General features: G+C 39.2%; 1 protein-coding gene across 1 annotated transcript in view; it reads right to left on the reverse strand.

The window, feature by feature from the left end:
• The window catches only part of NAV3 (neuron navigator 3), a 263,434-nt gene that overhangs the window by 90,948 nt on the left and 145,411 nt on the right, over positions 1 to 27,075 (reverse strand). Inside the window, exons 10-12 of the mRNA XM_044455417.1 lie at positions 23,380 to 23,488; positions 21,219 to 21,602; positions 11,324 to 11,443 (exon numbers count right to left, since the gene is read on the reverse strand). Of these exons, the coding sequence (XP_044311352.1) occupies positions 11,324 to 11,443; positions 21,219 to 21,602; positions 23,380 to 23,488 (613 nt within the window). The remainder of the gene's footprint in view (positions 1 to 11,323; positions 11,444 to 21,218; positions 21,603 to 23,379; positions 23,489 to 27,075) is intronic.

Consider the following 27,075-nt stretch of genomic DNA (forward strand, 5'->3'; position numbering starts at 1 on the left):
ATTCCCACTTGGCTAGGACGTTAATTGCACCATGCTGGCCCATCATTGACTAGGTTCAGGCAGCAGAACAACTTACATCTCAAAAAGACCCCAGCCTCGACCCATACTCATCCCTTGAGCATTAATTATCACATTGGCTAGTCTAAGTCTAACTTACCTCACAGACTTTTACCAGGATAAATTGGGGATCTGTAAAAGAACTGGTTTTCCAAATGAGTTTGTGTGTAGATAGACAAGTAGCTTCTCCTTTAGGTCAGTGTCACCTTGAACTGCAATGCATGTATCGCCAGGCTCACTTTGTTAATGGTGAACAGAAAGCTAAATTGCAAGGCCAAGCGGGATTCACTTGCCCAACTGACTAACACGGTCAAATACTGCAATGCCTGTTCTAAGGGTTAGACACTGGCTGTAAGAGCTTGAGGCTACAATACAGTGGAGTTTTTAAAATATCATCATCATCATCATCATCATCATCATCTTTGGCCCCACGCACCAATAGAATAACCAATTTCCACCAAGTGGAAATTCTCTGAAATAGAATTAGGCCTTGGGACTAAAAGAGGTAACCCATCCCTGTACTAAGTCCATTGCAGCAAGACAGTCAGAAGAAAACCATGTTTAGTAGTATCAAAAGCCACAGAGAAGACAATATGTAGGGTGGCATTTCTTCTATTTCTTTCTCATCATAGGTCATCACTCAGAACATCCAGAGTAACCAGGGCAATAGTTAGCCTTATCCATGTAAATCTGAAGGTTAAAAGCACTATGAACTTAAAGACAGTGTCCTCCTCTGCTCCTCCCTAGAGCACATTTGATACCTTTTTAAATCAGAGGGCTTGAGTGACAACTTGTTTAGAGAATAAATGAATTTTCTTGTGTTTTTAAGTGTACACTGCAGAAGTGTAACTACATTTGGCATACGGTTTCATATTCATTCGTGCTTCTTTCACAAAACCCTTTTTTTCCTGACAGGATTGATTCATCATTAAAAGTGTTGCTTTGGTTACAAACAAAGGAGACATTCAAAACAAGAAGGAAATAGCTGCTTTCATTCATCATCAATAGGAAACCACTTAGAACCTGTCATCAATTCAAAGACTCCCTTCCCATCAAAAGATTCAGATCACGTACTAAACTCAAAGGCCAGTCTTTTCGTGTAATGCAGGAATCCCACCTTTAGAAGAACAAGAAGGATGAAACATTCTCTACCATTAAGAAGATCTGAATTCCCTTTAAGTGGTTCTCTCCCAAGCAAACTGCAGTTTTCCTAAAGAAAACCTTTTCAAAATTTTACTGACAGCAATTCATTGCCCTGAGATACTATGTTTGATATCGGTACATCATTTCATGCTGCAATTGCTCTAACAGCAAAACGAGGCTGAGATTTCATAGCAGATGAAACATGTACTGCTTCAAAAAACAATACGGATTTCGGATCGTTATTTTCAAAATCAATGCTTCTTTCAAAAGATATTTCTTGCAAGTCCATTTTAAAACCTAATTGTGTGACTTTGTTGGCTTTTATTTTAATCTTATACTAAACACAAGTCTACAGCAGTGTATGTTTTGCTTACGGTACTTCTTTCCAGTATCAAGGACTGTGTGCAGCTCTATACCACTTGCTGGGAAACTTGGACAGGAAGGTTCTGTTGCACTCATATCCTGCCTATGGGATTATATGGTCTGCCACTGTGTATATCGAATGCTGGACTGGGCTAAATGCACCATTGGTCTGATCCAGCATGGCTCTTCTTATGGTCTTCTAAATACTTCCGTTCTTACATGAATAGACACACTTCCCAATTTCATAGCATCCATATGGAAAAGCCACCACATTTGGATCCTAGGATGCTATTGTGATGTCGTGAAGACTACCATACCACCAGCACACACACTGTCATTCAGGCTTGGGCACAGCCTTCTCATAGGCACATATTGGGAATCACATATAGTTGAGGATGAAGAGGTACAGAGGCAATCTTCACTTCTGCAGTCCTCTGACCCTGCATAGCATGGACATAATCCTCCAGGATTCTTACTGGATTGTGCCCTATGGCATTTAGAAACTATTAGGAAATAAGCCACAGAATCATTTCACAACCTTTCCTCTTTATACTTTTTCCCCCATTATCCCCCCTCCTAGAGAATTTCCTATGAAAGAGACAGTTTATTTTGCGTATAAGCAAATAATACACATACACTTAAAAATGAAGAATAAATTTAGTAAAAAGTACTAAGATTTCACTGCATGTTTCCAGATAAATACTACGAGGAATAGCAAATACCAGCACCATCAATTATTATTCATCCCAAGGCAGTGCAATTATTTTCAAAGCTACACATTCCTTTAAAATCCAATAAAGCAATTTTTACTTTAATGAATTTACCCAGTCAGCAGTATATAGTGTAGCCAACCATTTTATATCCTAGTTTCAGTCTGTAAGATGTTCCTAGGTATAACAGCACCAAAGTGACAAAACATTTTTAACTGCTTAGGTGCACAGATATAATGTCTGTGCAATGTTAAACCACATCTAGAGGGAGAAAAGCCTATCTGGACTTCATATCCAACCAGTCTATATTATGGTCTGGCAGACATGTGTGTTGCCTGTTCTGGATGGGACTGCATTCCCTTTGAAAGCTCAAGTCCATCACCTGAGGGCACTTCTAAATCCATCATTTTGCTGGCTCAGTGTCTTTTACCAGCTTTGATTGGGTTACCAATTGTGGCTGCTCCTGGGCAGGAATCACTTTGCCACAGTGGTACCGGTACTAGTCACCTAAGACTGAATTATTGCAATGCACTATAGGCTGATCCAGAAGCTGGAGTTAATGCAGAATGCAGCAGCTTGGCTGTTTTTAGGAACTGCCCCTTCTTACCATGAAAATCCTTTGTTGAAGCAACTGCACTGGCTGTTGCCGAACAGGCTTAATGTTTTGATACTGGTGCCTAAAGCTGTAATCAACTTGGTACCAGAATGCTTGAGTGATCACTTTCTCCCTTACCAATCCACTCAGTTACTGAAGTGATGCTCCTTGTAGTTCCATATGGACCTATGGCTCAAATGAAGTCCTTCTAGAGAAGAGTCCTCAACTCAGTGATTCCAGTCTCTTGAACTCTCTGCCTCTGGAAGTCAGGCAGGCAAGTAACACTGTATTATTTTTCAATCCCTGTGAAAAACTTATTAATTTCAGGAAGGTTTGCTTGTCTGACTAGCTATAGCTTTTATTGATTCTGTTTTATCACATTGCTGTATTATTTTTATATGTTTTATCTTTATATAGTTCAGCACTCCAGAATAAACTTAGATGTGGAGTGGTATATAAATGTTGAAAACAAAATAATAAAATAAAACCATCTGCCCTAAGCCAATGAAAGGTGATCTAATCTGCAAAATAATGTCATTAAAACTGATTCAGAGAACTCATATTTATACTTCTGCACGCTTTTCAATTAAAGTCAACTACTGAATTTATTTTTCCCCAAAGACATTTACCCTATGAACGAACTGGTTCTTGTTCAGGCTTATATACCAACAACAGTTTATGTATTTGTATAAAGGATATTTTTGTAAAATTCGATGTTAGTTGTATCCATCAGATTCTGGTTAAATTATTTTGACAAGGTCATTGTTGCTGTTTTATATAAAAAGTAGGAAATGCATGTCCTTTAAATTAGACAGTGTTAGGATTAAGGCTATAACTTCAAAAAGGGCAGCCTGAGAGTTATCTTTTGTTGCTAAAAGAGACTTGGCTCAGGGGACCCGAAACAAGGATGGTAATGCTGAAATGCCTCTTACGTGCACTGATTGAAAGCTTTGTCTTATGCTCCAAGAGAAGCTTAGATGTGATGCTGTTTAGATTTACAAAACAGAAAGATATTTGTGAAAGGAAGCTCTTCAAAGAAAGAAGTTAACACATAACAGTATTTTGTTAGCAACCATAAACACATGAGTTATATTTTCTGCAGTGACCTGGCATTTTACTTCTTTGAGTAGTTTATTATGATCCAGCAGACAGATCTATGATTATAGCATGCTTTTGAACTGACTAGCCTTTTCAGTATTTCTCTGATCTTTCTTTGCTTTGTTTCACTGTTGCTCACTCTTGCCCCTCTACTTCCTAGTCAATTGTTGTTTTGTAAAACTTTCTTCATCCATGTTTAAACGTTAAAATGGTTGTTAGTCTGAACAGTAGTTGCCAATCTTTCATCTCAGATTTCTCCATGACAATAAACTGCAGCATTATTTTTAGCCCACCATTCCAAGGGGAGAAGCTTGCCCATGCTCAGTATTCTATTAGCTTCCCATACCCATCCAAAGAACTCCTGCTTCTATTAATTTCACCTAGTTACCCTTTATGTCTAGAACTTCCCAAAACATCAGTGGGACACCATTGCACCCTTCCTAAAATCAATCTGCAAAATCCACCATACCTGTGAACGCTTTGGAACATTGCCTTAGTCCCACTCCCTAGTGTACAGGTGGGCAGTTTGCAATCCTTCAGGTGTGTTGGCCTACCATTCTCATTGCTCCTCTCACTAGTTGATGGTACTGGAAGGCCCAAACATTTGCAAGGCTTTGAGTTACCCATTCATGTTGTGGCGTAACAAAGTCAACAGACATCTCTACACAAGGCATTTGCTAAGTGCTCAAGATTCTTCACTCATGAAAGTTGTAGGGCCTTTTCACACCAGGTCCTCCAGTAGCTCTCCCATGTCTTACAGTTATCTCCATGGCTTTCTTTTAGAGCTAGGAGAGTCAGATATTAAATTTCAAATCTGAAACAAGCTGGAATGAAATTCCTGCGTAATGTTGCAATATTGCTGTATTGCAGTTATACCATATTTCTATCTTGTAGTTATACCATAAAATACATAAAAAGGCAGAGAGAGCCAAATCCCATTAATCCATCCCCTTGCCTTATATAAAGTATACACTCCTTCCATAAATAGGAAAAGAAGCCTCAGTAAAGCAATCTCTCATGTGAGTACATGTAACTGAAATAAAGGCATAATTTGCCCATATTTACTTCTGCCTCCATTTCCTTCTCTTGATCTGTTGATTCCTTTATTTCAGTTTTTAGATTGTGTGTGTTTTGTATCTCTTCTATAATAATGTCATATAAATGAGTGAATGAATACAGAACAGAATCCAGTGCTAACCCAGATGACTAGTTCTGGTCCATTCATGGCCATCCCAGCAATTTCCTTCAGCATGTGGCCCCTACAAATGGAAAAACAACAATTTAAAGCTTCTGAGACCGCCCAAATGGAACAAGTCAGTGGAATGTTCATAGCGAACTTCACTAACTTTCCTTTCTTCCAGAAATGTGCACATCCACTCATGTTGGGGCTTGTACCCCAAAAGGGCTACATCATCACTCGGCAAGCAGTAGGAGGCACTTTCAGTACTGAATTGACAGGGCTAGTGGCAAACAGACAAGAATTCTGAGGAGTGGGCTCTAGCCAAATATTCTCAATTTTCTACAATGATTGCCAATGCCACTTGTTTGCAAAAAGAAAAAGAAATATTCCATGATATGATCTCAGCAATAACAAGTAGAGACTGTGTTCCTTCCATCACAATGAATGGTCCCACTGGCCAACCTGCTCCGCCAGACTAGGTCTGGTATTCTAAACACTCTGAGGACTAATTTAAAATGGTCCAAGGTATACACATTGCTATGCCATATCATACACTTGCTGTATGCACCTCAAACAGAAATGGTGATGCATGGGGGGCTCTGAAGAGGGTTTAATGAAGACCCCACCCTTCCTTTGTACATTTATTCATATCCTTGGGCCAGGTTTTCAGACATTAAATAAAGATATACAAACAAATATGATCCACAGAGACCAGAGTTGCACAGACCCTTTATATAATTAAACCCAAAGTGACTCAAGAAATGGCCAACACTTTCTACAATACTACAGGTCTAATTAAAGGCAAACTATGGATCTGTTTTCTTCCCAGAATAATTAGTTGCAGTTGAATCAGGAAAAAAATGCTTGCATTGCAGGTATACCTAAGGCACTGTGACTATCTGAAGCAGTCTGCTATACTGTACATATTGATAACTTCTACTTAATAACGGAGCACAAGCCATCTAAATCTTCCCTCAACTAGAATAGTCGAAAGTAAAAGGAAATTTAAACCTACTCTCCAAACAAATAATTTAGAACCATTTAAGGAAAACATGGGAGCAACACACAAATCAAGGAAATAAACAGAATGCCTCAATCATTAACAAGCTTTGTATCTCAAAGGAAGCAAAGTTAGAATTCATGGAGTAGAAAGGGTACTGCTGGAAACATGGAAGCATTTCTGTTTAATGGTCCTTCATTTTTTCACCATCTATCACCGTAATTATTTTACAATAAGAAAGATACTTCTCCTGGTAACACATTTTATTTAAAAACAAAACACCGCAAAACACTAAATGATGGTATTAGTCATTCAACTAAGCACAACAACCTTCTCCTGTTTCTAAATGGATACAAAGAGATTGAAGTTAGAGATCAGAAGATACTACTTTATTTGGAAGCTTTGCTTGAAGCTTTTTTTTTATTTCTTAATGTTACTGTTTACAGTTGAATGCATTCTTTTGGCTGCATGACTATCTTTCACTCTTGTCACTTTTTCAAAATTCTCTTGACACTGCTGGCAGGTGAGTTGTTAAAACTCAGCAGTTCTTTTCTTGCCAGGATCTGTCATTCTGCAATTTCCAACAGCTAGAGGTAGTCCTCTTCCTGTTCCACCTTCCTTCAGGTCCCACTTCCTTCCTTCATCATCCGATTCTCTATCTCTGTAAGCTAACTATAGCAATCTGTGGTCACCCCACGGTTTTCGTCTACAACTTCCACCCACATCAACCCATGTGGTCCATGATCGTGTTTTCCTATTCCTGTGACAATCTACCACTAAAACTCTCTCAGCTAGATGCCAGATGATTCAGCATAAACCACTGTATCCTCTCAGAAACAGCAACAGTAAGAAGGGCGGAGGGAGAAAACCAGAGCAGAAAACCAGAGCAGAACAAGCCTACAGGGAATATTTTTCCTCTAGGAAGGGGCACTCTGCTCACCCAAAAGAAGTAACTGTCAGGATATCTGAAAAACAGTCTTGCTCTGGCAGTTTTTGCATTTTTCTTTCATGTCTTTAAATAAACACTGAATGAAGAAGTGAGGAAGGAGACATGTCTTCACAAAGAAGCATCGCTCTATAAGGCACCACTAGAATTGCATCTAAAATAATTCAGTTGAGCGAACAAGATACACAAGCAGTTCTTGCCACCCTCAAGCATTTACTACTGTAGCGAATTACAAGCATACTGGGAATATTGAAATACAACTCAATTCAATTGCAGAAATTGCTATCAGCTGTATCCATGTAGTCCCAGTTTCCATCTCATGCTAGAAATGATTTTTATTTCTCCATAAAAGTCTCCATGGGCAAAACGTCAGTAATTTTGTACTGGTACAAATACTTCCAAATCTTTTGAATTCAGCTTCATCCATGCTTAAAGAGGTTTGCCTGGCGACCTCTCTCTACTCTTTTTGGCATCAGTAGAAAACCTTTTTATTTGTCCAATATTTTAATAGCTGAAGTAATTTTTAAGAGAACATTTTATATGGAATTTCTTGTATTTTAATGCTACTGTGCCCTTGGATTAATCGGAATTGTGGCTGCTGTGAGGTTTTTATTATAGGTTTTTATTGTTCTTTACTGTTATGGTATGTGTGTTAGATGTAATACTACTGTTTTATTGTATATGCTGTTGTGTTTTTTGCAAACCTCCCAGAGAGGTTTCTGGCTAATGGGCGGTGTACAAATTCAGTAAATAACTACTACTACTATTACTACTACTACTACTACTACTACTACTACTACTAAATGTCCTCTAGAATATCTTCTGGCCACCTCAACCTAGCACCAGACATGCACTCTGTGGGTGAAGAGACAGAGTTCATTGCACCGAGCCAAGCAGTTGCATGCTATCCCAACACAGGTATTAGAATAGGAATTGAAGTATAATTATAGTCTCAGCACTAATTTTGTTTTTGGATGAAGGTTTCTTGTTAGAGAGCAGGATATGAAACAATGGGCTTAAAGCCAGATTGCAGAAAGCCAGATGCTGGCTAGATATCAGGAAAAATTTCCTGACTGTTAGAGCAGTACAGCAATGCAACCAATACCCCACGGAGGTTGAGGGCTCTCCCACACTGGAGGCATTCAAGAGGCAATTGGACAGCCATCTGTCTGGGATGCTTAAACTTGTGGTCCTTTTAGGTCCCTTCCAGTTCCATTGTTCTAAGAGTCTATTATATAATTCATGATTTCTTTCTGACACTTTGCCAATGAACAAGTACTTGTGTATTTCCCAACCTTCTACCTACCCCTAACATTTTTTAAAACATTGACTTGTAAAATGTATTAATGAATTTGAAAAGTAAGAATAGAAACGCAATAGGACAAACCATAAAAAGAGAAGAGGGAAACTTAATCAGATGTCACCCAAACAAATTGGCCCGCCAAGGACGGCTTCACCTGTCTAAGGATCAGATCCCTCTCTTCATCTTATGACTAGAAGCACCTCAAAAGGACTGCTTCCAGCACAATTTGAAGATGACAGTGCATTACTTTGTTTTTAACCTTGGGACCAGTAAAGTTCTTGTATATTAAAGTAAAATATTTCTATCCCTTAGGACTTTTTCTTAAAATCACATTTTCTTTAATTTTTAATCATTCTAATTCATTGCCTGAATGGATATCTAAACCAAAGTAAGTGCAAACATATACACACATATTGGCATATTTTACGCAATATGGTCTACAATTATGTTTAGTTAACCCAGCAGTAAGATATCCAAAATATGAAAAGTTTAGAATAAACTGATCTGGATCGGTCTTTTTTACAGCATAGCAGAAACAGATGCAAAATGGTGTTAAGCTTTATCACACAATAATCAAAGAGCAAGATAACTTGATAATAAGGCAAGCAGTTCCTGGAAGATCTTAAAATTAACAGATGTTGGGGGAAATTATAACAACTAAAAACTGAGAAATGAAAGTAATAACAATTGAAACAGAATTGTATATACTAACTTGCTTTAAAGCAGCTTAGTCTTTAATGATGTTTTTCTAGAGATTTTGTGTAGTAGTGGTATGTACATTGAAGTCTGGAAAGTTTGCTATTTATGTTCATAGTTCAAACACTGTGTAGATTGCCTGTTATTAGACTTACAACAGAAAAACACAATTTTATTTTATACTTATTTTATACTGGCTTAAAGCACCCAGTAAACGTTATGGCTGAGTGGGAGTTCAGATTCAGAAATCTTGAGTCCCAGTCCAGCTCTCTTACTTCTACAACACAGTGGCATGGGAAGTCATTCCACATTTTAGATAAATGCAAACCATTCCAGCCATGGGCATTCCACATTTGGAAACAGCCTTCCAAGGATGACTTTTTTTCAAAAGAGAGAGCTTTACTTTTGGTTCCTTGGGAGGAAAAGCAGCCTACAACCAATCTTTCTACTTTCCCTGACTGGTAAATTTTAGCTCCTTTTAAAGTTCTTCCTTCATTTAAATTGTACAGGATTTTAACTTCTGAAATATCATATAGAGTGCCAGCTGCTCCATATGGAGTGTGTGTCCTTTCTGTGGTGCAGAAAATCAGTAAAATTTTCTATTTGTACTTGTGTTTTAGTGTTAAAGTTCCATCAAAAGGATATATTTTGGAAAACATATATGTCCATTTTGTATAGAACCATTAATTTCTGAATGTATGAACCTATCATTTCTTGATCTGTTGCTATTGAGATTAATTAAAATGGATCTATTGTACTCACACTCAAAGAAAATGCTAAATAAATTCAACAAATGGCCAGTCTTTTGACTCGTGGGCAATTCTACAGCAATGACTCTCTCACTAATTATCAAGAACTTATGGGAAGAGGAAAGGAACTGCCCACATGATGACACACAGATGGTCAGTAATGAAGTCTGGACAGGCAGATAACATTCACCAAACAGAAAGACAGTGCTGGACTTAAACTCCACAATATCTCAGTGGTTTCAGTGTTAAAGGCAAACATTTTGAAAAGACAATGAATAGGGACTGTTAATCCATTAGATTTTGATGTCTCATCCTCTTAAAACTCTTTTACTGGGGAAAAAAAAACTCATGACATTGCCATTCAAATCCATCCGTTAAAGCAGATAACAGTATGAAGTCATAGCAATCAAGTTCAGAAGCTGACCGAATAAACCGTTTGTGGAATAAGGTATCCATTTATTATTTTTAATAACTCATGGTGTTGACTACGATTTGGCTGAGAAAACTCAGCAGATTAGCTTGAACTAAGACTGAGACAACTGCCAAATCCTTCTTCCCCCATCTGCAGGAACAGATGGGGAAGAACTTGGGATAAGCCTAAACTGGGAATGGAAACCCATTTTTAATCTGGAGAATACACTTCCAATTTTAGAACTAGCCAGTAGGCTGAACCCCAACTGCACAAGCACACTCTTTGTCTCCCATGCACACAGGGTGAAGATAGCATAAAATATAATGTGACTCATGCAAGAGTCACTTTAAACTTTATCCTGCTAAAACACTTCTGCTTACCATCTGATACGCAAGGCTGGAAAAAAAATCTATGTACTGGACTTGCATATTGTAATTAGACCTCATTTTCTAGGATCCCATTGGTTTATATTTATAGTAAAGACACCCATGTTGAAGCATTATTTAATTATTTAATTATATCCCACCTTTTTCATTCTGAGGAATGCAAGGCAGTGTACATAATTTGTTTTCTTCTCACATTCTTATCCTCACAATAACAAGGTAGGTTGGGTTGAGGCTCTGTGATTGGCCTAGACACCCAGTGAACTCTGTGGCTGAAGTGGGGGCTAAGACCTAGAGCTCCCAAATTTCCAGTCCAACACTTTTATCCACTACACCACACTGGTACCACACAGTTGACAAACCATAACTTTTCCAGCCATCTTGGTTGTCATTGTCTTGTTGGACCTGGTATTAGTGATGCTGCTGGAGCATCATACTTTGATTTTCTCCTAACCAGGCCAGAATACAGCAGGAATGACAGGACCATGCCAAGCCCCAACTCTGAGTTGGACCCTCCTTCTGTGATCACTACTTGTTCAGTCCCCCTATCCTACTCACTATAGAGCCACACATTTAATATTTACTTGAAAACATCAGGCTTTGCTTTGGAGAACTTCACAGCATTCCAGAGACTTCAGAAATGATTTGGCATTACTTCCTTTTAGACTGAAACTCAAAGAGGTGTTACCTGTCTGCATCCACAGTCACGTCATGTACGCCTCTTTGAATGACATCTCGGGAGGCAGCTATGTCCGGTATTCGGTTCAAGCTTCTCGTATACAGGTTGAGCCCTCCATCTGTCATGTAACTGAAAATAAACATAAAAGAAATCATAAGAAAATCACACCATCTGGTACTACCTATTTATACTATGCAGTCAATTCAGCCCTGTTACAGGCCTACAGAAAGAGATGAGAACTTATTTTGCTCTGCACCACTGGTATTCAAGTGCAAGGGTCTGAAATCTTGCTAGAGTAAATCTCACCAAAAACCAGAGTAGATGTGATGTGATAGCTCTGTGAATACCAGGATCTCCCATGGTTTTTAAAAATGTTAATAGCAGTCAATACACATGTCAGTAGCTCAGTAGCAGAATGCTTGCTTTGTAAAGACCCCATATTAATCTCTGTCATTTCCAATTAAATGGAGCAGGGAGCAATGATGGAAAGGCCTTTCTCTGCCTGACACACTGGAGAACTGCTGGCCATCAGAACAGATAATGCCAGGTTAGCCTGAGAAGCAGTCTGAGCTCATGTAAGTCAGCCCTTTCCCTATAGGATACATACTTGGGCTTCCTGGCTGTGGCACTGTAGAACTAAACATTTCCTTTCAAATTGTTTTCCCTATTAATTCATGTGCTCCATGGGGAGAAATGAACAGGTCCATGAATCATAAATGATGCAGGGAAAGAACTAGGCTTTTAACCCTGCAGCTTGCTAAGAAGTCTGCAGCTGTTATTAGCTCTCATAGCATGTCTATACTGGCCCCAAGCCAGGATAACAATTGTTACAGTTTTGTTTTGTAAGACAAAGAAGGATGGTTTAAGTTTGCCGCTTCCATATGGAGTGGTGCAGAGAACTTTTCCCCCTAGCCTCTGCTTGCACATGCACAAATGTATATTTTAAAAATATACAACTGTGGTTAACTAGGAGTTAACTGACCTGCTCATTGTGAAGTACTGGAGTTCTCTCATATAAGGCAATCATCTGTCTGGAAATACACCCTTCTAAGAAATGAAGCTCATGCCAAAGGTTTCCACCAGAGAAAAGATTTGAAACTAAGTCTTCCATCTGAGATAGTTTCACTGTGGGTCATGAGGGAAGGGCTCTCAAGCAATTTTCCATGTGAAAATTGAAGTGGGACAATTCTGCTGAAGTTCAACTTAGCAAGTAAATGCAGGAGGAGGCAGTAGAGACAGGGAAAGTTTATGCTCGACTGCCCATTTGTATTTGCTGATCTTCAGATAACAGATATCTGAGAATCTGATATCAATAAAAAAAGGACAAGGCTATCTGCACCCACCCATCTCTGAGAGAAGGATTAAACATTTCAGTCAGGGTTCAGGACTTGGTTTGTCAGAGTTCTTCTGCCAGCTTTGGCTTGTGGGCCAGCTATGCCCCTATCTGGACAGGGATAGCCTGACTTACTTACTTACTTACTTACTTACTTACTTACTTATTTATTAAAACATTTTTATGCTGCCCCATTCGCCGAAGCCTCGGGGCGGCTTACAACATAGACTTCAGTAGTCTATGCTCTGGTAATCTCTAAACTTGATTACCACAATGCACTCTATCTGGGGTTGGCCTTGATGATGGTTCAGAATCTACAGCTGGTGCAGAAGGCTGCAGCCAGATTAATAACTGGGACACAGAGATCTGAACACAGAAGTCTGGTTCTGTCACGCTTGTATTGGCTGCCTGTATCCTTCCAGTCCCTATTCAAGGTGCTCGTTTCAAGTTAAAAGAACTTACATGGCTTAGTACCACAATATCTGTTGGATCATCTCTCCCAGTCTCAGTCAACTCAGACAATACACTCAACCTTTGGGGCCTTCTTCCAAGTGCGAACTCCATGTGAAGCATGGAGAATGGCAACAAGGGGGATCTGTTTGGTGGCCTCCTATCTATGGGATAACTCCCCACGGTGGCCCAGCTCACACCAAATCGGTCATTTTTCACTGCCATATTAGGACAACCCTTTTTTCTGAGGCCTTTAAAGACTTGATTAGCCACCTAGGAGCCTAAGGAAGATTACCCATCCCTGGTATTTCTGCAGTCTTTCTTTGTTATTGTCTTTTTAAGCTGTTTTAAACTTTTTAATGTTTTTGGATTTTATGCTTTATTACATTTTATTGTCTGTTTTTATGGATTGTGTGAACTGCTCAGGGAACTTGGGCTGTGGGGCAATATAAAAATGAAAAAAACTACTACTGCTACTACTACTACTAATGTTGCCCTGTTTCCTTTTTCATTCTAGCATATGCACAGAGATGCCAACAATCAAAACAAGAAGTGAGATGCTAGCTTCCCTAATTAGCATTGCACATCATGGCCTAATTACATTAGACTTTATCCATGCAGGCAAAATACTGTATCTCAGCAGCGGAACACATGCTTTGCAATTAAACCATCTGAGATTTAATCTCTGGAATTCAGGCCAGCCCTACCATTAGCCAAAGTGGCATGGTCATCTCCAGCATCAGATCTTAGGATCCATGAAAGGGCAGAAAATTGTTATTTGATTTCTTGTTAATGCAAGTCTCTGGCTGGGAATGGGGAGAATGACGATGTTCTGCAGCATGTGCCAAAATAATTTGGCTGCCTTTGTCTAGGAAGCTTGACTCTGATGAGTGAAGCACTCTCAGGCAGCTGGGCCTGCTTCATCTTAACAGATAGAGCTGTTTGAAATCCTGGAAGGACATGACCAATCACTGTAGATAACATTGAGATAGAAGGACCACTAGTCAGAAGGATTGCAGATTACAGTTCTTAAACATGAAAGTGGTCCACACATGCTCTGTAAATGCACTTAGTTTCCATGGATAACATGCCCACTGAAGGCCTGAGGGAGTGTGCTGCACTTTAAATTTATATACAAATGGGCACTTTCATGTGATATGTGCCTTTAAGCATAATAAGGTGAAGATGAAATGTGGAAGGCCTTTAAACATGACACCCATTCTGGTCATAAAGAGCCCTAGTCTGGAAAGAGCTTCCATGGGAACTCACCCAGCTAGGAAGGCAAGATTCACATATTAAAAGGATGGGAATTTGATTATCATAGAATGGCCATGTAAATAACTTAAAGTTAACTCCAGATCTTTATTCTGGATTGTTCTTCGAAGCAATTATCCGTCTTAATGGGATCAGTCCTGTGGGTCAAATGAATTCGAGTTTGCCCAGAGAACATGTATGCACAGACTAAGACATTCCAATCTGGTCACCATGCACTTCGATCACTTCTAGAAGTTTAACATGAACTTGTCTTCTGTGGAATGCCAGATAATTTCATAAAGCTCTATTATCTCATGCATTCTGCAGGAGGAGGGCTCTGGATACAACCTGAATGTTTCAGTAGAGTTACAGATGAAGCAAATTGGAGGAAAAATGGAGGAGAACAGCATATACCACTGAATTCATGGTATTTTGATTTTTATGCAGTTAAAGGTATTAGCAGAGAGGCTGAACAGATGCAGTAGGCCTCTCTCATATTAATTCCTAATTACTGCTGGATTCTCATCCCCAAGTGTTTAAAGTAATTAAAGTGGGAATGAAAGGGGGAAAAGAGATAAGACTCAGCATGCCTGAATAAAGAATGAATTTTCAGTACTTATTATTCATTTTAATTTTTCTTTAAAAAATTAAAAAACTCTGAAAAACTGTTCTTTAGAATGTTCTGGCCAAAAGCAGTGCCACTTCCCACTGTTTACTAAGCTGCTTTCATGACAGATGTCAAGAAAAACAGCTTAATTTAGCCTCCAAGGTGATGAAATAATTAATACATTTTAAATCAGGTAACACAAAAAACCCTGTCATAAGTTAAATGTTGAGGAAAATCAGGAGATGCCATAAGTGTTAAGAAAAGGAGCATCCTGGCCCAGACCCGAGACCTCTCTGGTCCAGCTTTTGAGCTCAGCCAGATGCCTCAGCCATGATAGTTAGCCAGATGCCTGAGAGCCCATACATAGAATATGAGTGCAATGGTACCCACTCCCTTATTTTCACCCACAGCAGAGAGACATACTGATTCTGGATGCAAAATATAGACATGTGATTAGTAGCTATTGGTAACTTGAATTTCACATTGATTTGAGCATTTTACAAGAGCCATTCACCATGGACCAAGAGAAAGATGAACAAATGGATGCTAGTTCCAATCAAGCCAGATATTTCCCGAGAAGCAAAAATGACAAAACTGAGGCTGTCGTACACTGGGCACATCATAAGAAGGCAAAGCTACCAGGAGAAGACAATCATCCTAGAGAAAGTCAAAGGCAGAAGAAGAAAAGGAAGATTAAATATGAAAGGGATTGATTCCATGAGGGAAGCTGCAGGGTTGAATTTGGAAGCTGAATAGGGCATTTTGGAGGGCTTCCATTCCCAGGATCACCTTGAAACAACTTGATAGCATATAACAATAAATTCACTTTCATAGATATACATGTTATTGTTTACCAAGGAACAGGTAAAAAACAGGACAGTGATATCTACTGCCATTGTTTCTTTTTAAAGAGGAGCCCCAAATCCATTAGCCAGGCCCAATCACAAAATTTGAGCACCAGCCAACCCAGAATCAACAGCTCCAACAAGTGATCTGTTTTCAGAAGCACAAAGCTATGGGCTGACTAATAACTGAATATGAATTAAATACTGGAGGAGGACTTTATAAACCAATCCAAAGAGCACCACTGCCAGGGCAAGAGTAGATGGAAGAAACATTTACAACTCATTCCTTTACATACACACAACAAAGTCAGTGAGCAACACACAGCTTTACTTTCAAGAAAAGGCCATTTCCTTCAGTAAGGCTGATATCCTAGGGAGAATGCCTAGGTGGAATACTTAGCCTTGATTTCAGGCATGGCATGGTTCACACAAGCATGGAGGAGAGAATAAGTGATAGTGGCTCATATCTCTTCTGCCTTGCATCCTCCTGCATGCTGGGGAGATTGGCATAATTACCTTTTCTGGTTTGGCTTGCTGGGTTTGTCATGCAAACCCAGTGAGGCCAGTTTATAATAAGCCACCCCAGATTCAAATAGCTTGTTAACCATGGCAACAGACATCCCTTATCATATTTCTATAACAAAGGTAATTATGTAAATCCACTCAATATGTGACAAGCAACTGCCACAGGGAAATAAGGACTTTGATTTCAAAAGGCTGGCAGGGGAAAAGAGTGTTTTAGAAAAGCAGGGAAAGTAGGACTCAATTGGCTGGTTTTTAATCAGTGCCATACCCAGCCATGGCTTAGTGATTGTGTACACTGGTCATTTTGAAGAATCTAGTCATACTGCTAAGGATCCGTGGTTTATCATGTCATCTGAACCCAGCAAGTGTGGGTTGTTTATGTGGCTAAGAAATCACCCACAAACCATGATCTGTTTTAAGCATGTGGGTGGTCTGTTAACCATGCCAATGATCCATCCTTACCAAGCATGGATGACATGACAATTCTCATGACCACTTGCTGCAGTTTAAACATAAATGGCAACAAGGCGATGGTAGGCACTGCAATTCAGCATGGTGTAAACATTCTCCTTATATCTAATCCATATACGAATGCCATTTCTCTTCCATGTATGTGCACACACATTTTCTCTTTCTGATCATCTTTGTGCACATGCTGTTTGTTTTGTAAAAGTACTTACACCCAATCTCCTTTGCTATCTTTCATGAACAAAACGTACTTTCACAGCGAGTGTGCATTTCCTTTTGTCCTAAGGACACTAGAGATTGCTGAGCTTGTCCTGATTCTCTGGGGGTTTTAGAAAATATATTTTTAAGGATTTTTGAGCTGTGCCTTTGGTTAACTATTCTTCGGCTTTTTCAACAAAATTCATTCATGAATTGGTATGATCATACAGTTATGATTATAAGGGCCACTGATTTCCATGTCCATGCCAGCATTCTCTTCTCATCTGAGTTCTTTCACCATGCTGTGCTGGCCATGAAAACATCACAAAAGCCATTGAACAGTCTGTTTGGTTCTTCTGCACTGAAACTCAGCATGGCAGCTCCAGGAATAGTCATCTCCTTTGATGCAAGGGAACAGCCAATTCCCTAATGTAAGGGTTATATATACAGCATGATCCAGGTGTGTGTATATATATATATATATATATATATATATGTATATATGTATATATGTATGTATGTATGTATGTATGTATATATATGTATGTATGTATGTATGTATGTGTATATATATATATATATATATATATGTATGTATGTATGTATATGTATGTATGTATGTATGTATGTATGTATAAAGAGAGATCCACTGGGATCAATCACAGTTTTTAATCTATATCTTCTTTAGCTTTCCCTCATGTAGATTGCCCCTTTCCACCTGTGACAGGAAATCAGCCAATCTGAATTTAAATCAGGGAAAGGGCAATAGATGAAGTATTTAAAAATCCTCTTTAATAGCACCATTTTCCTAACCTTCAAATCAGCTATGCAGTGCTGCTAATTAATCTTGTTTCATTCTGAGTCTCAATTCTTCTGAGCAATTTAAAACTCATGCAAAGCTGGGCTTTGCTGCTGGCTCTGCCATGGACACGAAGTTCTCAGGATAGGCCCATCCTAACAACCCTGCTTGTGGGCATGTCGTCTTTGGACATACCCTGGGCATGAGCTTCCCTGCTCCTTCAGTGCTCTGCAGATTTTAAGACATGAATAAACATTTTGCCAAATTCTACTTGAATACACTATAGCATTGGCATGTTTTCTACAAATAGCGGGGATAAACACATATTTTCTGCCCACCAAAAATGCCAAGAAATTGGTAAAAGGTAGGAATGGAGTTTATATCCAGGCAACCATCCAATACTTGCTGATTAAATTTATAGGTGTATTTATCAAACACCAAATGGCTGCTGAAGTAAGCCAAGATGGCTGGTAGAGGGTGCCAAATTGAAAGCCTTAAATAAATTTGGCTTTATGGTTGGTAGATTAGTGCCTACTTGACATAAGGTTAAAACTGATTGTTATAATGGACACCAAGCTGCCAGCACTTCCCTTTTTCTTGCAACAACTGCAAAGCAACATATATGACAGTACTTATTTCAGCCATAGTGGATTATGGTGTGTCTCAGGCATGTTTGGAATATCCAAGCCACAACTATTGCTTTTCATGTCATGCAAACCCAGCAGGGTTGGATTGTTGGCATGATTAACAAGCCACCCACAAACCACAAAGAGCCTATGGGTTTGTTAACCTTGCCAATAATCCACCCTCACTATGGACAAGCCACAGCTTTGGCCTGAATAATCAAAAGAGTCATCATGGGTGGCTAACCCATCGTGGCTTAGCATGATATGTGAGCTGGCCCACTGACTAAGAGAAAGAAAAAAAAAGACTGGTGTCCAATATTTCCAAGAATAAAATGTATCAGATACTAACCAGCATAGTTATGAATCAATCTTCTAGGCAAACATTTAAAAACTGGCTCTATACCTACAGAGCAAGCCCAAATAAATTATTCTGCACTTAAATACAACCACCTTATTTCACCATCAACCTGTAAGCAAATCCTGATATATGTAATACACTATTAAATATAGCGAATGAATGAAGCTATCTCTGCAGGTATTCTTATATAAGCTATAATAGGAACACTGAGAAATTGTAAAAAAAGCCTGCTAGCATTCAAATCTGACAGTATGATTATAATAGAAGGATTTTGTTTGACCAACATGAACATTATCTGCCAAACTTTAAACACTAAAAATGAGAGGACATGCTAAATGCAGAAAAATAAAAGGTTTGGCTTCAGCAATAAAACATTTTATAATCAACCATTCCATTTTGTTAATATCCATAACATGACACTGTTGTTGTTGGAGTGTCTATGAAAATCAAAAACCAGTTTTCCATTCATGTGAAAGAAGAGTATTTAAATTAGTCCTGCACAACTCATGGCCCACAAAGCTAAACACTGCCATTCAGCCATACATGGTAGCTTTTGCTGCCTATGGAATCCTAAAGATGTGGTGGGAAGGTCTCATGAGATGCACTTGTCAGACTTTAATAGATGGCTGGGGTACAGTATTCAGAAATAAAAAAAGAACTAGGTCCAATATGACAGCAGTTTTTATTTTTAGTTCTACCCACCCACCCTATCCCCATATGATGGGGAAAGAGCCTTATCATAAGAAGGTGATCAGATGAAGTATAATTTAGAAAATTATGTATGCTATATGGAAAATAGGGTACAATTTCCTCCATAAGTGCTCGATTCTTGCTTTTAGAAACCAACTCAACTAAAATGAGGATTCAGAACAATCTCAGACTTTGCTTTGTCTGCAGGAAAAGAGAGTTCCACCACCGTGGGGCTGGCACCAAAAACACCCAAGTATGTGCTCTTGCTGACTCTGAAGCTGGTGCTGTCAGTGGAATATTCTGAACTGATATTAGGAATCATGACAGAATATAAGGAGGAGGGAATTTCAAAGGCACATAAACTGAAGTCTTTTAGCTAAAAACTCAGCAGTTTTACTGGTACTGTGAAGATGAAAGGGACACAGCGCACAAGTGCCAGTATTATTTATTTATTTGATAGATTCCTTTCTTGCCTCGTAAAGTATTCATCTTCACAAGCTGGCTTATAGGTTGGTAAGGCAATATAACAAAATTACAATCTATTAAAGCAATGACATGCAAACAAAAACATGAAGTCACATTAAAATAGCAGCAGTTGCAAACAAAACCATTTTAAAAATCGAATGCAATAAAATGTTGCTGAAAGAAAGCAGAAGTTTTCAGGACCCAGCTAAAAGCTAGAAACAAGAACGTTTATCTCTCAGAGTGCGAGTGGCACAGATGTGGGGGCACCACAGGGAAGGCTCGTGTTCTTAGTAACCCAATCACCCAATCAGGGAAGGTGCTGTGAATCACATGGTGCTTTTCATGAGAATATATGAGTGATAAGTTGTGCAAATTATAGTATGAAAAAGGAAGACATTAGGGAAACACCAGACAAACCTAACTTCAACTGGTGTTCTGGATCTGGAGTAGGATTAACTGATCCATTTACCTTCTGCAGTATTGTTTTTTGTTTTTGTTTGTGTTTGTGTTTAATTTCAAGTTCATTGTGTACTTTTTAATGCAAATTTGAATTAGTTCTTATTAAAACTGAACTGAAGAAATTCTCATCCATCTGCACTAGCTAAATTAAATGAGTACTGCCATCTTCAACATGGGATAATCATTTTGAACTTCTCTGCCATGTAGCCTTTAAAGATGAAGAACCAGTCTGGGGGGTAGGGGGGCAAGCAGCACTGGGCAAATATGGCTAAATGCACAGGGACCTGGTTTACATGTCATGGCAAGTGCATGGGGTAAACCCATGGAGATTAATGACACACTGCATAATTATTATTAATAAACACCTGAGGTGGGAATGCACCTCAGCTTATCATACCATATAAACCTGCCATCGTGGGTTATTGACACGGTTAACAAGCTACTCAGAACCCATGGCCTGTTTTAGGGTTTCTGATGGGTTGTTATGGTAAGCATGTCATGAGTGGAGCCAGCTGGAGCCAGGGGTCAGACAAGAAGACCCGGGAGACCCCTTCTGACTCGTTCTGATTCTTTGTTTCTATACAGCACCAACCCACTAGCTCAGGTATTCAAACCTACCTCTTAAAGAGCTAAGCACTCAAAAGTTCCCTACCTGGATAAACAAATGCATCTATTTCCTTTTGTCTCACATTGAATATTTTAAAATAAATCCTAGTCCTTTCCAACCTTTCTTATGACTACATTGCAAATTGTAAACTCTTATACAATAAAGACAATATTTATTAACCAAATTGTACCATCCTCTGTCTGGAGAAATACAAACGTACCCACTGTTGATGTCATCAGCACGAAGACTCTTCCCAAGAATGTCACCATCACTCATGTATCCTCCAACATCAACATCTGAGGAAATGTCCAGGTCACTGTTTCCTTTTTCACTTATATCAATCTGGGGGATGTTCCCAAGGCGAGAAACAGCTGCACGACGAAGAGGCGTTGTGTACATGAACCGAGAAGGGTCAGTATGGATGAAGCGACTAGCACCACTGCGGGGGTATCCTCCACCCAGGGAAGGAGCATCACCTGCCTGGAGACGAGGACTGGCTTGACCAAGTCTCCAGGTCACTGGAGAGGATCGGCTTGTCAACCCCGGAATGCTTCGCCCATTCACTTCAGTTGTCACAGTACTGTCAAATGTTGTCTCCAGTGTGCTGTCAAGCAAAACAAAAACTGATGAACTGTGCTTTCTATATTTCTGAGTATAGGGCAAGGGAGACAGAAAAATCACACACAGAAAAAAAAAGGCTTGTGAAAGATGGAATATATATTTGGAAGCACCATCCTGACCAATGCTCACATTTTCTTAAAAGGAAGCTATGAAATGCATTAAGAACTAAAAGAAACAAATGAGTATATCACACCATTCACCCTGCTCAAGACTTTATTTAAAGAATTGATATGAAAACTGAGTATGTGGGCTGAGGGAGCAGAATCGAATGCAAGAATCCAATGGGAAATGAAGGTTTTCACACACCATGTTCTAAATGGAAATTGGAAAAAGGTGTAGCTATGTGCATAAAGACATTTTAAACAGTTTATCACTTCTTAGCTGTATGGATGCAATAAAATTGTTTTTATGTTTTAGTAAGAAGATGACTTTTGCTCTCTCGGACATACTGAAGTTTAAAGACATGCATTTCTTCACTGCCCACCTGGCACTCCCACCCTGAATATCCTTTTGAACAGGGCATATGAGCATAAAGTCTAACACACATCAATTACTTGATATCCATAAATTATCAGGATGGCTGGGGACTATGTTTGTTGATGTTTACACATGTAGGCACTATTCAAAAGTTTCACAACCCTACAAAAGGCATGAGGAAGAGAAGCAGCAGACTTGAGTCTAGGCCTTATTGGAAGGAAGAAGCAAATATAATCTCACCCACTATGGGAAAAGGTCATATCTAACTAGTAGAGAATGTGCCTTGCACATAGAAAAAGCCATGTTTCATTTCCAGCCTGAACTCCTACGTGCAACCTTGAAGACCAGCTATAAACCAATGTAACCAATCTTCAGCTAGATGGATCAATGGATTTAATAGAAGACAGTCTCCCAAGGGTGTCATTCCCTGATGGAGTCATTCCACCAGCAGGAGGAAACAGTGGCTGAATGGATTTTTCCTAAATCTGCTTCAGAAGATGAGGGCTCTGATATGTTATTAGGGTAGCATGGTGGAGAAGAGGACAGAGAAGTCCTATATGAATGGAAGTCCTATTGTACAAGCAGATGTCTATTCACATGATGGTTAGATCCTTCTAATTTATTCCAAAGTTGTGAATCGGATAGTTTGAAACATGCCACGTGAATAGGATGGACTGGAGACAGGTGTTGGCCAACTGGACACATTTACTTCATAATTTATTTTGCATTAGGGATTTTTGTTTCATCTTAATGCTATGCTTTACTATATATATTTCATTTCACCCTGATGAACACAGTTATTTCTAAAAATAAAAGCCCTGCAATATAAAAGACACTGGGGTCTGATCTGTGACATTCCAGAAAAATGTTCCTGTGCATTTACTCTGTTGCATTTACTGAATAAGTGCTTCAAAATGCATTACATTTCAGGACTGGCTGTCTACTTCAACATTAAAATGAGTGATGCTGGAAAAGCATAACTCACCACCAAACTATGCTGAAGTACACCCAAGCATATTTGTAATACAGCAACTGTACACATTTTGCAGGAAACCAGACCTGTGTATTGCAAGGCTGTTCTGTTTTATCTTGTCTTCTCAGCCCAACTTACAGGTTGAAAATTGGGACTTTAAGGAGCCTAATGACAGCCATAATGGTAATAACATTGGGAAAAGCAAACTGTTATCTCAGTGTTGAAGTTACCCTTGCAAAGTCCAACTCTACAAGCCCTCAATTTTTGTCTTATACCACCATATGTAATGAATCCCACTAGAAAATGGTACCTGTGGCTTATCTGAGTTCCTCTAAGACTGGACATAGTTTCTTCCAAGTTCTGTCTCAGATCTGCTATATTCTTTACAGTTCGCATTCGTCTTGCTTCAGGATCTTCCCCTGAAAAGCAAAGTATATCTAGATAAAGCAAACAGTACATTGCATGTGCAATAAAAGCAGGAATTGAAATCACCATCAGCTTAATTTCGGCCATACAGATGAACACCTTTTTATTCTATAGATGTGCACAATATTCATATTTTCTATTATACAAACTCCTTTAATGACGATGAATTAACTAATGGTACAAATAATATTTAGAATCTATAATACAAAAGAATCTTCAGACTTAGGATAAGTTTTAAACCAAGGGACAACATTTTAGCCAAGGCAGAATGAGTAAGAATGTAATCCTATGGCTGCTAAACAGTTTCTAGTCAGTCATAGGAATTTTTTTTTTAACTGCAAGTTACAAACTTGGAAATTTGCCCCAGCTAAAAGACTGGTTTAGCAGGCCTTCCAGGGAGCAAGCAGGGGAAGAGACAGAAGCTGCCAAGCCTGGTGGCACCTCAATCTCATTTTCTCCTGCTCCAAAATGCTTCAGTTAAATGACCAAAATTCTAACTATGCTGGGAGGCAGAAGGCAACTTTCACACACCTCCCTCCCTCCGCAGGATGCCAGTAATCCTCTGAATTTGAGGGTTACTGGCATCTCTGTGGGAGTCTTACTTAAAATTGCTTTAAACTTTCACTTTTCCGTGACGGCTACATTCATTTTGCTAGCAGCCTGTCAATGATGCTTTTAATTATATTGTAGAAGTTACTGATTAACATGCTGTATTTTATGCATACATGAAGCAAATCTTGAAGTGTGACATCAAGGATTGCTGCTATGTTCCAACAAGATTCCTAGGATGTGATGAGCAGAGAGCCATGAACCTGTGTACTTCTTCCCCTCCCACCCTCCTTGCCCATTTGCTGCTCCCCTCACTACCAGGAAATATTAAAACCTGTTTTGCAGGGAAAGGGAGATCCATCTTTAGGTAATTCTTTGTGCTTTCTAGAGTGAAGGAACAGGGAATGAGAGAGAAGATGGCATTAGCTAATGCCTGGTCTCAAACATGCCTGAAGATGCAAGATAGTATTTCCCAAAACAATAAATGACTAGGGATAGTAATACTAGCTTTGTAAATGTAAGTTTTCCCTGCTTTTAACACTCATTTTTGTTATGAGTTGGCACCCCTTATGTTGAAATGATTTTATTTCAATTGTCATTAACATTAAGGTATGTTTCATATTAATTTCCCACTTTTGCACCAGTGTGTTCAAGCATTCATCACATCTGTCCAGACGCTACTGGTTGCACTGAGAAAATTTATGTATATTTTAAGAGCAAAATCACATGCAAATGTGATGATTTCCTAAAAGGCATATTAGGAAATGCATGATAATCTGTGTATAATTTCTTTTGTACCACTGAACAACAAGCCAACTCACCAATTCAAAGTTTGGCCGACATGGCTATGCTCCCAGGAATGTTCTGTCCATTCCAAGGCAACAACCAATCTTGGATAAGGAATTGAAAAGATGTACATCAAGCTATCAGGCATCAATGCCTATATCAATGCCATATTTTACCAACTTGGTTGACTATGACTGTTCTGCAGTGGGAGATCACACATTTAGGATTCAGATTATTAGTGTTGTGTCAGCCCATCCCTCTCTTTGGATGCCCCTTTTCTACAGGAGATTCCACAGTAGGAAAGCATCTTTTAACTAGTTGTTTCCTTTTCTAGACTCTCGGGCCAGTGCAATTTCAGTCCTGTTGGAGATTTTACTGGGAGTGTTTTCTTGCAGCTTCTTTTGTGTTTGCTTGCCTACCCTTGGTAATGTTCTCATGCACTGAAGGTAGTTGGGGAAAATATTATGGAGGTCCACCTCTGGCTACTTGAACTCCACTGTGGGAAACAAAAAAGTTCCCTCTGATTGCACTCTTGCTCAAACAGCTTTCCTAAAAGTCCACTTTCAGTCCACTCCCAGAGATGAGAATACTGGTTCTTACTCTGCCCTCCAGAGGGCCTAGCAAGGGAGACAGCTCTAAGAAAATGAATGCAAATAAGAATACAAGCATACTTAATGAATGGTGTGAAAACACGGATTCATGATGCTTGGCTTCACTCATCTGCCATCAGGCAAAGTTACTTGTGTACATACCCAACAGAACCAAATGTGCTCTTACACAAGGACAGAACAGAATAAGCAATAACTGGCCGTACAAGCAGGGGCACCTAACTCCTGTATTAACAATCCAGTGGCTCACAACAGATACCTACAGTTAAGTACAAGAAAACAAAATAATTTGTGGGTATTGAGATGGCTAAGAAACAAAAAGCTATGCATTTGTACACTAATGTCATGGCAGAGAGACAGCCTGAACATTGTTGTACTCTGCCAAAAACTTTGAGAGGATCCAGATCTACATATACTGGGAACATACTGCAGTATCTGCTAAGCAAATAACAAACAAAAGTTACTACCTCTTGCAGTCCAAGTACAAGGCAGTGGTCCTACTTAGATGAATGCTAAACCATAGTTGTTATGGGAACAACCTTTGGAACGCTGTCTGGCTATGGTCTGGAAAGTACTTCAGGTGGAGGTTTTGAGCTAATTATCATGTTATGGGTAGTTACAGACAATAGATGCAGTCATGTCAATAGAAACATTTTTGTCAGGTAGAGTGAGATGCAGGGATGTCAAACATAGTCACTATAAGCATCTGTCACAGCAGGTACTCAGTCAAAACACTCAAAGCAGGAATAATTACAGGAGTTCACAAGTCAGGCAATCAGATGAGAATTTCAAGGACTTCCCAGTATGTCTGAACCGGCTGGCTGGCTGGCTGATTTCTCCACTAGAAATAAACCAACATGGAAAGGTTTGTTGCAGGAAGAATGTGAAGTCTCAGGTAGTCAGAACAGACCTGAAAAGGGCTACCTTTAGTCAGCAAGAATCCTTGCCCAATTTGTATTCTTAAATTTCTGTGAGGCTGAAGAAAATAAAGGATGAGGTAAGGTCACATCATTTTGCCAGAAGGGCACAAAGAAGGGTCCTGGAGAGTTCTCCTTATCCTTTGGCATCTCAAGCCTTATCTTCATGACAGAAAAAAACAGAAACTGATAACAACTGCATGGATTATCTGTGGCTTGGGGTGAGAACTTTGATTACCTCTGTTATTGAGAGGTTCTTCTGCAGCTAGTTTTTCCTATCTTCTGTAATCAGTGGTAGTCAACAGGGTGGAAAGGAACCCTTTACATCAGGAAGAATAAAGCTGCATCCTAAATTGTATGGGATGCATGCTGAGCACTGATATTGGCATGTGGTTTCCATTCTGCTCCTTTAATTATTTGAACTCCTTCCAAAATTGAGTTACCAACTTCCATGGAATCCAATCCCTATAAATTATTAAGTCACCCTAGCATAGTTAACATTAACATTATTTATTTAGTTATTACATTTCTCTGCTGCCCTATTATACCATACTTTGTGTATTTCTATGATGAAAAGCATATCCATCATGTGAAGGCATAGATCCAAGTAAGTGGAGGCAATGATGTTGGAAAGCACTCTGAAGATGAAAATCATGTTCCATGCATAGAACTAAAAACTGGGAGAAAAACTGTTAAGATCTTCTTCACCCTGTTCAGAGG

Source organism: Varanus komodoensis, unplaced genomic scaffold (genome assembly GCF_004798865.1).
Source record: "Varanus komodoensis strain SLA01 unplaced genomic scaffold, ASM479886v1 scaffold8, whole genome shotgun sequence".
Classification (NCBI taxonomy): Eukaryota; Metazoa; Chordata; class Lepidosauria; order Squamata; family Varanidae; genus Varanus; species Varanus komodoensis.